Source organism: Anguilla rostrata, chromosome 12, assembly GCF_018555375.3.
Source record: "Anguilla rostrata isolate EN2019 chromosome 12, ASM1855537v3, whole genome shotgun sequence".
Lineage (NCBI taxonomy): Eukaryota > Metazoa > Chordata > Actinopteri > Anguilliformes > Anguillidae > Anguilla > Anguilla rostrata.
In genome coordinates, this window is record NC_057944.1 from 13,640,169 (window position 1) to 13,652,680 (window position 12,512).

The following is a 12,512-nucleotide window of genomic DNA, read 5'->3' on the forward strand; positions in this document are numbered from 1 at the left end:
CTTCTCCACTCCTGCTTGAAATGGCTGAATTAAGGATTTGATTGGGTATCTGTATCTTAATTAAGCTGGATTTATCCCAGCAGGGGGCAGGATTTGGCAGCTCCATACATACTGCTTTTCTCCCTGGTAGAGATAAGACTTGTGATTATTCCAGGAGGACTATCACCATGGTGCATGCCAAATAAGCAAGCCTGTGATGGACATGTGTGGGGAAGAACCAGACAGAAGAATCTGGAATTTTTTATTTTATTCCTTACAGAGTGTGTCTTTGCAGTCTCCCAGTTCTCAAAATTTATTATGAAGACCACAAGTCAATTACTATAAATTATGTTGCAGACATAAGTACATTGCATTTACTGGCAAATTAATTAAAGTATTAGTTTCATATAACTTTGGTTAAAATATATTTATCTGCGCAGTCCAAATTTGTTTTGAATTAATGTGAAACTTTAAACCAGTGTGCACAAGGGACATGTACTAATTAGGTCATTATTGTCAAGACAGCCTGCATGACTGACTTTCCCAGAGGATAATTAAGATAGACGTTTTTATATCCTTACTGAATGAGTAACTTGTTTTATTAGACAGGGCAGTCTCCTGGTCAGACCCAAGAGTGGACGCTCATAACAGTGAGGGTACCAAGCTCTTCCTGGTGACGGTGCCTGTTGTAATTATCCCAAAGGGCTTCTTTCTCTGGTCTGTGGTTTCACCACTTCAGGGTTTACTTTTGGTTTAATAAAATAGTGTTACTGCATTCATTGTTAACTGGGTCTTATGTAACATTCATAAAACCTTTTGTGATCTATAATTTGTTTCAACAACATGCTTGATTAAGTCTCAGTGTTTTTGGCTTTCACAGGACATATGACTAATATTATAATGCTAATTGCTATTCATTCATAATTGCCAGCCACGAAAGTAGGAAAGTTCATAATCCATAATGATGCATTGTACAATAATTATTATGGAATGCCAGACATTCTGCATTGTACTCTATGGATTTTCTATTAAGGGATATACTCCACCCACACTTTATAAAGAGACGTAAAGGTCAGGGCTAAAGCTGAACTGGAGTGTCTGACTTATGTTCTCTAAGTATATAAATGATCTGATTTTTTAAGGACATAATGCGCAACGGCTTGACTCAAAGATCAAGGATTTGCGCATTTGTATGCACAGAGGATAAAAAAACCTTCTGCAAACTAATGGTCTGTGTTTGTGTCTTTTGAACAAATTTAACAGCCTGTTCTCTCTCACAGATACAAATGCACCTGTAGGCAGTTTGTCTTTCTCAATATCTTTCCTTTGAACAACTCCTCTCCATCTTTAAACACCCCCACCCCCCCCCAAAAAAAAAAAATCAGCTCCAACTCAGTCATCCACATGCCATGACTCATAATGAAGAGCGAAAAATAACATGAGCCCTTATGTAAGACTTATTACCATTTCCTCTTCCTCAAATTCGAGATCCCATCGGCTTGTGCACTCACTCAGTGGAGAGAAGCCAAGGGGCCTCTGGTGTTTTTCCTGCATTCCAGACGCGAGTGTGCCCAAGGAGTTTCAGAGGGTCAAATCCCGCAGCCTCCACCACGTCATCATATCCTGTTCACATCTACACTAAGGTGAAGGGTAAAGGAAGAATGGTCTGCACATGCTTGCAGGTGCAGTTCTGCTTCCTCATTGCTAAATTCTTGTGTGGAAAGATAAATAAATGAATGATGGCAAGTTCCGACCCCCCCCTCCCCCCCCATTGGGGGAAATCTGTTCACCCAGAGTAAACTGCCAAAAACTCATCAATTGGTTGCGCATTCTTTCACAAACCAAAAACAGACAAAAGTCTGTTCATGGGAAGTGAGGGGACAACATTTCTGAAAATGTTCAACCTCCTGGCACATGCCCCACATCCCACAATGTGCACACAAACTTACCACAAAATCAGATCAACACTCGAGAGAGAGGACCACACAAAGTATGGATGAAACAAACACTTACACGAATAGCCCTGACCCACAGCAGCTGAAGGAACTGCGATTCATTTTCACTAAAAATAATATCGTACTGGAACTCTCAAACCTCTGAAAAAAAGAGAAAAGCACCACTTGTGTGTGTTCTTTTCAAAAATGAGACATATTCATCGAACTCCATGAATCACCTGTTTTTCTGAATCACTCGTGTGAACAACTCCTCCGCTGGCCTCGGCCCACGCGAGGCTCCAGCGGCACCATGCAATAAATACCCCCGCTGTTCTATAAAGAGCGCGCTGCCTACTATTAATACTGAAGAGTTTTTAGAGGACACTCAGAAGTACCAGCGCGTGTGCTATGAATAAAGCAGCGGGGGTGGGCCTGCAACAGTTACGAAACAGTTATCTGCCACTGCGACCCCCCCCCACCACCCCCTGCCCCACCGCCCCCCGCCCCCGGCCGATGTAGGTCAGAGACGGTCCCTGCTGAATTATTACGGTGCCAGCGAGCTTGTGCGTTGTTGTCCCCTGAGCCTAGAGTCGTGGGTCAGGACCCACTGGTGCATCATGGGTAGGAGGGCTTGGTGGGGAGGGGCGGTGGGCTTGGGGGGGGGGGCTTTGGGGGCAGCAAGATGATACACTCGCTGCGTATCACACTTCCCTTCGCCATTCGCACCAGTGAGATAAAAGCGTGGGTTACACGATGTTCCAGTCCCAGTCCCCACGCTGCTGTTCAGATCCGCACATTTGGTTCCATATTTGTACACATATCAGGCCACAATTCAGCAAGGGGCGGAGTCACAGAGAAGGTATTCAGTGCGTATCTTGGCTTCAGACATTCGGGGAAGCGCGAGCCTGAGACAAAGCGAGGAATGGGAAAGTCGGTGAACCAGTCCATTCCTGCAGACCTCGCTCTACAGAGCAAACGAGTCACGAGACCGGCTCGACAGGCAGAGGACAGAACATTCTGTAAAACGGAGAGAAAAGACTGCGGTTCGCAAGTGTGGAAAGAAAGCACGCACAGGTTTTGAACGAACCTTTCTTATTTATGTCTCAAACAGCATGTTAGCTTATGTGTGGTCAACATCAATGATGGCAAATATGCAAATGTGGAACTCCAAAGAACGGTGTTTGTTTCAGCTGAAGGTGACATGACACAAACAACATGATACTGCAACATGTTCACTACCCTTAATTTCAGCATCATAACTGTTATTCATAAATATTGCTATAATACTTCTGTACGGCATATACTGACTGACCAAAAAAAAAAAAAAAAAAAAAAAAAAGGTAAAACAAAACAATAACAATTCTGTGAAGAAACTATGAAGGTCCAAACGCCACATGGTGGGTTGAGAACCAGAACCTTCTGAAGGGACTTTGGTTTTGTACCTTAATAAAATTGGGTCTACTTAGTTCCAAAAGGGATACCAGAAACAAAAAATAATAAATCCTAAAAAAACCAAAAATATATATATATATATTTCCAATTCTTAAATTAAGGGGAAAATTAAAAGGCACAGCACTACCACACTGAACACGTCATTTGTTGTTTCTTGAATTCAACACATTCAAGAATCTCTAAAAACCTAATTTTATACAAAGCACAAGTGAACAATCACCAATACCAAAAGTCTCTCTGGTCTAACTCTGAAAAATCCTCTGAAAGAGTTCGATGTGTCCTTTAAAGGAAAAAAACTAAACAAAACCAAAAGAAAGAGTTTAAGTGTCCCTTCTTTTGAGTCTGCAGAACCGGCAAACCGGAATCTTCATCCAGGCTGCCTCCTCCTCCTCGTTCATTTTTACTTCCTAGAAAAAGTGCTCCAGTACAAGAACTTCTCTCGACACTGACGTCCGCCTCGCCTTCCTTCCGTTATGACCGACACAATACAGTACAAATTTATTTTCATCATCCTATTTTTTTCAGAAAAAAAGTAGCGTTACAAATTTAGTCAGCGATTTATTATTACGTTTCAAGTAGATTTTTTAATAAGTGCTGTAAGAAAAGGAAAACCCTTCTTCAATCGCGTTGCCGTGAGACCAGGAGTCAGCTAGTCGTCTGAATCCAGTGTCAAGTGACTTAGCCTTGTGTTCCTCCTTGTCTAAATCTCGCTCGACAATCTTTAGGTTACTTTAGGCCACTTGACAACTCTTAAGGTTACTAAAATAAGATAATTCCTTCAGAAACCTTAAGGTTTCTTTCAGTTCCAGATTAATAATATTGCTTCAATATTGCCACACCAAAAAAAAAAAAAAAAAAAAATCCAAGGACAGTGCACTCACATCACGTAAGTGCGCGTAATGTTTTTATCGTTCAAATGAAATGTCACGTCCACAAAGGGATTTGTGAGCCAAGTCTCTGTCCTATGACCGTATTTAAAAAAAGGAAAGGAAAGGAAACAACAACGAGCGCGCTTGCCGTTGTTTGTGCTCTTGGGAAGGAGCTGGAGCCTCTCCAGGCCTGACGCCGCTAGCAAAGCTAACAGCTTCTGCCTTGGCTCTGAGGCAGACATCTCCGCGGGGGGAGGTCATGTGACACACACACGCACATGTACGCGCCCGCAGAGGCCCACGCGCGCTCGCTAGCCATTGGCCGCAGAACCCCGAGGGGGCGGGGGGGGCTGGAAGCAGCGCCAGTACGACCGGCGGGGTTCAAGTCAGGGAGGTAGGGAGGGTTTCGGTAGAAAGTCTCGAGGTTCTTGATGACCAAAACAGTACGAACGATACCGAAATCTCAAAAAATGTCTCTCGAACCATTTCTTTTCACCCGTCGGCCCCTCCCCCTCCACGCGCGGGCTCCTCCCCCAGACCCTGTTCAAAGCCGTGCGAGTCTCACGGGTAATACTGCATCTCCCAGAATGCCCCGCTCAGTTCACCAGGACGAAGCCGTGCTGCGAGTCCACCGTCTCCATCATCTCGCCCTCCAGGAAGGCGTCGTGGAGCTCGGGGAGGGCCAGGCCATCGTACCCGGGCCCGGCGCCCTCGGCCTGGGCCGCGGGGGGAGGCTGCCCGGGGTCCGCGGGGCACTGGTACTGCTCCGCACACAGCGCCTCCGCCGAGTGGGACAGGGTCAGGTCGCAGACGGGGTAGCCCAGGGCCTCGGGGGCGTGGCCGTGCGGGTGGGCGGGGAGGCCGGGGGGAAGGGGCGGGGCGTGGAGCAGCTGCGGGTAGTGACCCGGGTAGGGCTCGAAGATCACCGCCTCAGCGCTGGGCCCCATCAGGGGCCCGAGGCCCGGGGCCCGCCCGTAGTGAGGGGACGGCTGGGCGCTGGGTTGCGTCGCCGTGGCGATGGGGCCATGCAGAGGGGGAGGGCCCGAATGGTCCCCGGGGCCCCTGGGAGGGGGGTGGGGGTACGAGCCCTCTGCAATCTGCATCTGATTGAAGTAGGACTGCAGCTGAGACTGCTTCTGCAGGAACATCCTCTTCTGCTGAAGCCTAGAGAGAGAGAGAGACAGAAAGAGAGAGAGAGAGAGAGAGAGAGAGAGACAGAGAGAGAGAGAGAGAGACAGAAAGAGAGAAAAATAATTATTTTTTGCTCATATTTATACTTCAATTGATTTTTTTGTTGCAGGAACATACAGGTCAATACAGTACAAGTGAACTGATTTGGCCAGAATGGAAAGAAACTGAACTGAACTGAGTGTCAGTGAGGGACAGGTTGGTAGGGGGTAGAGGGTAGGGGGTAGGGGGTAAGCAGCAGGAGGGATGAGGGATGGGTGGGGGGGGGGGCTCTCCTGTACCTGTGCTCCTGTAGCTGCTGCTCCAGGCTGCGGGGGGGCTCCTTACAGAACATCTGGCAGCTGCTGGGGGGGCTGACCATGAGGCTGCCCTTCTGTGAGGAGACAGGAGGGAGGGCAGAGTTAGGAGGGGGGTGTGACAGGGAACCAGGCCTGCTGTGTTTTGTTGGGGCAGGGGAATGCAGTATGATGGTCAGGGAGCCTCGCTAGCAGGTTCAGTTCCCCAGCGGGAAAATACTGTTGTACCACTGAGCAACGTCCTCAGCCTGAACTGCTCCAGTAAATATGAGTTTAAAATGAGCTCCGTGCACAGAAGGGCATCTGGATGAGAGCGTCTGTGGACCTGTCCTGTCGATCACTAGCAGGACAGGACTGCGGGGGTGTGCTCTTACCTGCAGCCTGTGGGACAGGTACTGGGTCTCCAGGCTCTGTCTCCGGGACAGTAACGGGGGCTGGGCGGCAGCCGAAAACACCGCTAAACTGTCCTGCTGCTGGCCCCCGTCGCCCTGGGATGCCGAACACACAAACACACACACACACACACACACACACACACACGCTTAGAAACGCGCACACACGTGCTGTACAGACAGATACTGCAGTCAGGCTCAGCTGCACTAATGAGAGGAGCCTGATCAGGGCTGCCCCGCCCTGCTCCAGGAGATCTACCGCCCTGCTACAGCGCCCCTCGCTGTGACACCTGACACTGCACCTCGCACTTTGCGGTTGAGGTGACACATTTTGGAACGTAAATGTGTGAAATCACCTTGGCGTAGCTCGAAGCGTCCGCGTTCGCGCACATATGTAGGGTATGTTTCCGGGGTGATTTGGCACACCTGATTCTACTCATTAGCAGCTCTGGGAGATCTCCAGGTGCTGAATGAGGTGTGCTCTGCTGGGCTCAGAGTGTACACCAGCAGGGAGCAGGGCTGGGTAACCCAGCGCTGGGGCGTGTGATCCCGGCGGCGAGCGCGGGGCTCGCTCTGACGCGATTCGCAGATGGCCGAAGCTGCGAGCGAATGGGAGCCCGGCGCACAGACGGGCCCTTTGTCCCTCAGGAAGCGTGTGATCTGAGAGCTGCTCCACGCTGCCTCTTATGTAAGGAGGTGGCGCTCTTCCTGCCTCTCCCTGCTAGGGGGGGGGGGCGGAGGCGGCTGGGGCCGCCAGTCGCCGATACGCACGGCGTTACCTCAGAGGCAGCTGCGCCGAGCCGACCGTACGGCGGGCGTGCCAGGAGAAACACCCGACGGCCCCGCCCTCCTGCCGTGACAACAGGCCAGCGAGCCGGAGACTCGGACGCACTCAGGAAGCGTCAGCGTGACTCCGTACGCGCGTGTGTGAGACTCCGTACGCCTGTGTGAGACTCCGTACGCGCGTGTATAAATACGTGTGTAAATGCGTGTACAAATACGTGTGTAAATGCATGTGTAAATGCGTGTGTAAATGCGTGTGTAAATGCGTGTGTAAATGCGTGTGTAAATGCGTGTATAAATGCGTGTGTAAATGCGTGTATAAATGCGTGTATAAAAGCGTGTGTAAATGCGTGTATAAATGCGTGTGTAAATGCGTGTGTAAATGCGTGTATAAATGCGTGTGTAAATGCGTGTGTAAATGCGTGTGTCCCGGGGTTTCGGGGCGCGTGTCGGGGGCACACACCTGCAGCAGGGGGTCCAGCAGGTCGTACAGGTGCGGGTGCGTGTCCGGAGGGTAGAGCCCCGGGTCCTCCCCGGAGCCCATCTGCTCATACAGCATCTGCGCTTTGTTCAGCTCCAGCATGCCTTTGGTCCGGGCCAGGTTCTGCAAGTGCTGCCTGAAGGCCACCAAGCCTGGACAGAGGAAACAGACCGTACCAAACGATGACCGAGCCGCCTGACACTGTACACCGCATTTCTGAGTACAGGCGAGCTCGAGTTTGCGTTGGTAGTGTGTTACTGACCGCACGAGTATGTAGCTGCAAGTCTGTGGAAGTGTGTGTGCGTGCATGCGTGTGTGTGTGTGTGTGCACGCATGTGATGTGTGTGTGTGTGCGTATGCTTGTGTGTGTGTGTATGTGTGTGCGTATTTGTCAGCAAAGACCTCTCAGCATTATCAGGATTTGCAACGGTTCCTCTTCTTTAGAAGCATGTGACTTGTTCCCAGTACTGAATTTGAATCATCAGAACTATTTAAAGAACAGACAGGATTGGAGGCCTCCAGCACACGCCTGACTCATAGCGTGCTGCAGAAAACACTAGAACAGGATTTAGAGTCTCTCCACTCCCAGCTTATAGACCAGAGAGCAGCCAGAAATACCTCCTCTTATTTTTTATAGCCTGAGAATGATAGAGAGTAATTACACAGGATGCAGGACAGAGGACTGAACAGGAATACGTGGGCCAGCTCTTCAGAGCACGGACGCCCGTGAATCACCAGAGAGAGAGAGAGAGAGAGAGAGGGAGAGAGAGAGAGGGAGAGAGAGAGAGAGAGAGAGAGAGAGGGGGAGAAACGACTTCCTGAAAACAAATACATATTCGTCTCGTTTGCTTCGGGAATAATTTACAGCGCACCGACACGCCAAGCGCAGCGCGTTCAAATTTAAACGTGAAAAAAATCTTTTTGAACGTGAAAAAAATCTGCGTTTGCCGAACGGCGGAAGTGAATTAAACTAGAGTAGAGAAAAAAAGAATGTTCTATGTTCTAAGTTCCTATGACAAACCCCGAGCCCGGATCAGAGCACAGGCAGGGGAGATGGATGATTAAGTGTGACAGGGCCCAGCAGCCCCCACATCGCAGCACCCGGGTTCACTGAGAGTGGAGGAGGGAGAGAGAGAGAGAGAGAGAGAGAGAGAGAGAGAGAGGGAGAGGGCTTTGCTTCTCATAATTGTCAGTAGTTCAGACATATTGTATTGTGTGCTTCTACAATATGTACACGCACGCAAGCTGAAATAAAAATTTGAGAACAAGTGAGCAAGAGGGAGACACTGTCTGTTCTTTACTAACTTTGCTTTGCCCTGATCAACACTAATGGCACACCGATAAAGCACCTTCTAACTGAAACAGACAGACAGGCACAGCAGGAGAGAGGCAGAGAGAGAGAGAGCTACAGAGACAGAGAGAGAGAGAGAGCTACAGAGACACAGAGAGAGCTAGAGAGAGAGAGCTACAGAGACACAGAGAGAGCTAGAGAGAGAGAGCTAGAGGCAGGAAGAGAGAAAGCTACAGAGACAGAGAGAAATAGAGAAAGGGAGAGAGAGAGCTACAGAGACAGCTAGAGAAAGAGAGAGCTACAGAAACACACAGAGAGCTAGAGAGAGAGAGAGCTACAGAGACAGAGACAGCTAGAAAGAGCCAGAGAGAGCTAGAGGGAGGGAGAGAGAGAGCTACAGAGACAGCTAGAGAAAGAGAGAGCTACAGAAACACAGCCAGTTAGAGAGAGAGAGAGCTACAAAGACAGAGACAGCTAGGGAGAGAAAGAGAGAGCTAGAGGGAGGGAGAGAGAGAGAGATCTACAGAGACAGAGAGAGCTAGAGAGAGCTAGAGGGAGAGAGAGAGAGAGAGAAACAGTGAGAGAGAGAGAGAGAAACAGAGAGAGAGAGAGAGAGAAACAGGAAATTGAAAAAGGCAGACACAGAAATTCATGGTTACCAAAAGAAAAACGAATATGTGGTCACTGTAAGACAGGAGAGGTTGAGACAGAGATGCACTTCCTCCTAAATTGTACAAAATATACAAATATTAGAAAAATATATTACCAAAAATTCTCAGAAATTATACAAAACTTCCATTCTTTATCAAAGAACGAAAAATGTGCAGTCCTATTAGGACAAGGACCGACAGCCCCAATTGCGGCTCAATATGTCTCAGCTTGCCATAACCTGAGGGACACTGAGTGACCATTGTACATAATTATAATTATCTATTTATTTATTTTATTTTATTATTAATAATAATAATAATAATAATAATAATAATAATATATATATTTTTTAATTAATTAATTAATTTATTTATTTTAATAGAATGTTCATTATTAGTATTCCACTGTAAATATGTATTTTGAATTGATTTATGATGCTTTGGCAATATGTACCTATGTATTTCCTGCCAATAAAGCAATTTGAATTTGAATTTGAGAAACAGTGAGAGAGAGAAACAGAGAGAGAGAGAGAGGGAGAGAGAGGGAATAGGCACCTTGCGTGAGGGAGGTGTCGGAGGCGCGGCGGCCCTCGCGGAAGCTGATTGGCGAGCGGTTGTGGGCCTCCCTCCTCTGGGAGGAGAGCGTCTGCATGGCGGGGTTGGCGGGCTTCAGGCCGATGAAGGGCGGGGTCATGCGGGGGCCGGACGTGTTGGCGGCACAGGGGTCCTCCAGCAGGCTCAGGTCACTGTGCACCGAGCCCATGTCGTACTCGGAGTCCACGCTGCCCAGGGACGGGTTGTGGCCCATGCTGAACAGCTTCCCTGAGACCACCCCGGGGGATAAAAACACCTCAGAGTCCGCACCCAGAACACCAGCCCAAAACACCACACCTTCGCTAAACACACAAACTACAACTTCACTCAAAATGGTGGGGTGTAGAATTCTGGTCCGTAATTTATCACTTTAATCACAAATTGTACTTACTTTCATGTAAAAGTGCATTTTGGGACCAATGTACTGATTTAAACTGGAAAAGTACATTTTTCACAGGAGTTCATGTTTTAAAGCAAATGTAAAGCTTTCTGGACTGCAGGAGGAGACAGTGAGCATCTTGTGCAAAACTCAAACTCCCAGGGACCCCTGCACAGCTCAGCTGCTTCTGAAGAGAGCGCGAGGCCACCGTTTCTACCCTCCCGCGGCGGTGCAGTGACGGCGCCGGCGGCCGTCAGGCTAACCTGTGCCGGTGACCGCGCCGGGCTGGTTGGTGACCTCGGAGAGGGTGTGGCGGCGCTGGCCGAATCGGGCCGTCTGGAAGGCGGCGAAGACGTGGGAGGGGTCGTCCTCCATCTCCGGCTCCTCCGTCTCGATGCCCTCGTCGATGGAGGTCTCCATCATGTTGCTAGGCGACGAGGTGCTGGTTTTGCGGATGATGGCGGGGGGGAGGGGCTCCAGGAGACAGCCATTGACCTGAAAGCAGAGAAGCCCATCAGCTGCTACCCAGCTCACTGCAAAGGTGCTGGTTGCCAATGGCGACAGGACCCTGTGGCGGATACATTGGAAATTCTAATTCAGGCTCTTTCAATGGCCAACTATGACCATGGGTGCACCCCAATGCTTTCCATTCCCCACCTCCTTTCCTCCACTCCCCCACTACTACGTCTCCTACCCGGATGTATGAGGAGGAAAAGAGGGGAGGAGACGAGTGGAGGAAAGGAGAGATCAAGGAGGCATTAAGAACTGGGAAAGCTGATCTGCCTCTCTGTCATCAAACTCAACTATTGATGATGTAGCCCTATGACTGATGCCGAGCCCATAAATAGCCCCACAGCCAATCGCAGATCTTCCACATGGTCAGCCCATTCTGACAAACAGCCTAGCTTGCTTCAAGTACAAGCAGATTCAGACCTGTAGGGGGTCCCTGGCCAGGCTTGATATGCAATGACTATGGACAGACTTGGGAACATCCAAATATAAAGCTCTTTTTAAACATAACCCTTTCTAAGTCATGACAGGGATCCACTGGATGCCCTTGAAGGTTGAGAGCTCCAGCAGTAGAGGGTAAACTGATCACTGGCCTGCAGGTGAACACATCGGTGGAGTGAGTCAGCCCTACAGCTGCGGGTCCACACTGCACCCGCCAAAAAACGTGTTTGGAAATCACGAGGTGTCGCACGCTTCACACAAAGAAACCCAACCTGTAACCTGGCACCGCACACCGGTCCGCAGGAGGAAAAATACCGCCCGCAATGTCAGACCGCATCGGCAAGGTCGACTCGATTCGACCGCTTCCAAAACTCCCACGTGGACCGGAGATAAAGGCGGACCTTTCTGTTCCAGCACCCCCTCACTCCCAGAACGCACCGGGAAAGTTTTTTTCTCTGTCGAACAGTAATTATGAGCCGTTATGGTTGGATCAAACACGAGACCGTAGTACAAGTGATCCTGCCCTTCGGAAGTATTAATTTATTTATAGGTATTATTTACACGACTGAACTTCCAGAGCACCCGAAATGACTTTCAAACATCAACCAAGTAACAATATAAAATTTTAAGATAAACAATTGATATTTTTCATGGCTAGAGCCTTTATTAGAGCCACGGTCCACTGCAAACCAGGACAAAATCCGCATTACGTTTCATCTTCTATACACTCTCAAATGCAATTGAACTGAACGTGGTTTTCCTTCTTGCGAGCACCAAGAGCTCGGCTAATAACACATTAAAGACCTGCCAGACTCGGAGCGTGCAGAATCCCCTTTTATTACTCATTATTTTTTATTCGACGCGCGCGCGCCAAGACTCTTCCGGATAAGTGGATGTTTTTGCCAAATGCTGGAAGTGAAAGCGCTGGACGGGCGATGTGCTGGCGGCGGCCGGGCCCCCGCGGCGAGCGTTAATGAGCGGGGGCCGCGGGGCCGCGGGGCCGCAGTAATGGCCCTTTGTGGGCCCGCCGCGCCCGCCGCGGCGCGGGGCTTCGGGACCCTGCGGCTTCCCGCGGCGCTCGGAGACGGACTAGCTACACAAACACGCCGCGGGCTCCTCTCCCGCTCTGCTCCTCTCCCGCTCTGCTCCTCGCGCCGGAGCAGGGGAGGGGTCTGGAATGCGGGGGACAGGAAGTGTGTTTTGGCCGAGAGGCCAGTCAGACTTCCATTCAGACACACGCACACACACACACACGGATACAGGCACACACACA

General features: G+C 49.6%; 1 protein-coding gene across 1 annotated transcript in view; it reads right to left on the bottom strand.

Moving 5' to 3' along the window:
- Positions 1-2,988: 2,988 nt before the first annotated feature.
- Positions 2,989-12,512, bottom strand: part of sik2b (salt-inducible kinase 2b) — a 40,114-nt gene continuing 30,590 nt past the window's right edge. Inside the window, exons 10-15 of the mRNA XM_064300922.1 lie at positions 10,552-10,783; positions 9,871-10,137; positions 7,357-7,526; positions 6,093-6,206; positions 5,704-5,795; positions 2,989-5,398 (exon numbers count right to left, since the gene is read on the bottom strand). Coding sequence (XP_064156992.1) covers positions 4,831-5,398; positions 5,704-5,795; positions 6,093-6,206; positions 7,357-7,526; positions 9,871-10,137; positions 10,552-10,783 — 1,443 coding nt within the window. The 3' untranslated portion in view covers positions 2,989-4,830. The remainder of the gene's footprint in view (positions 5,399-5,703; positions 5,796-6,092; positions 6,207-7,356; positions 7,527-9,870; positions 10,138-10,551; positions 10,784-12,512) is intronic.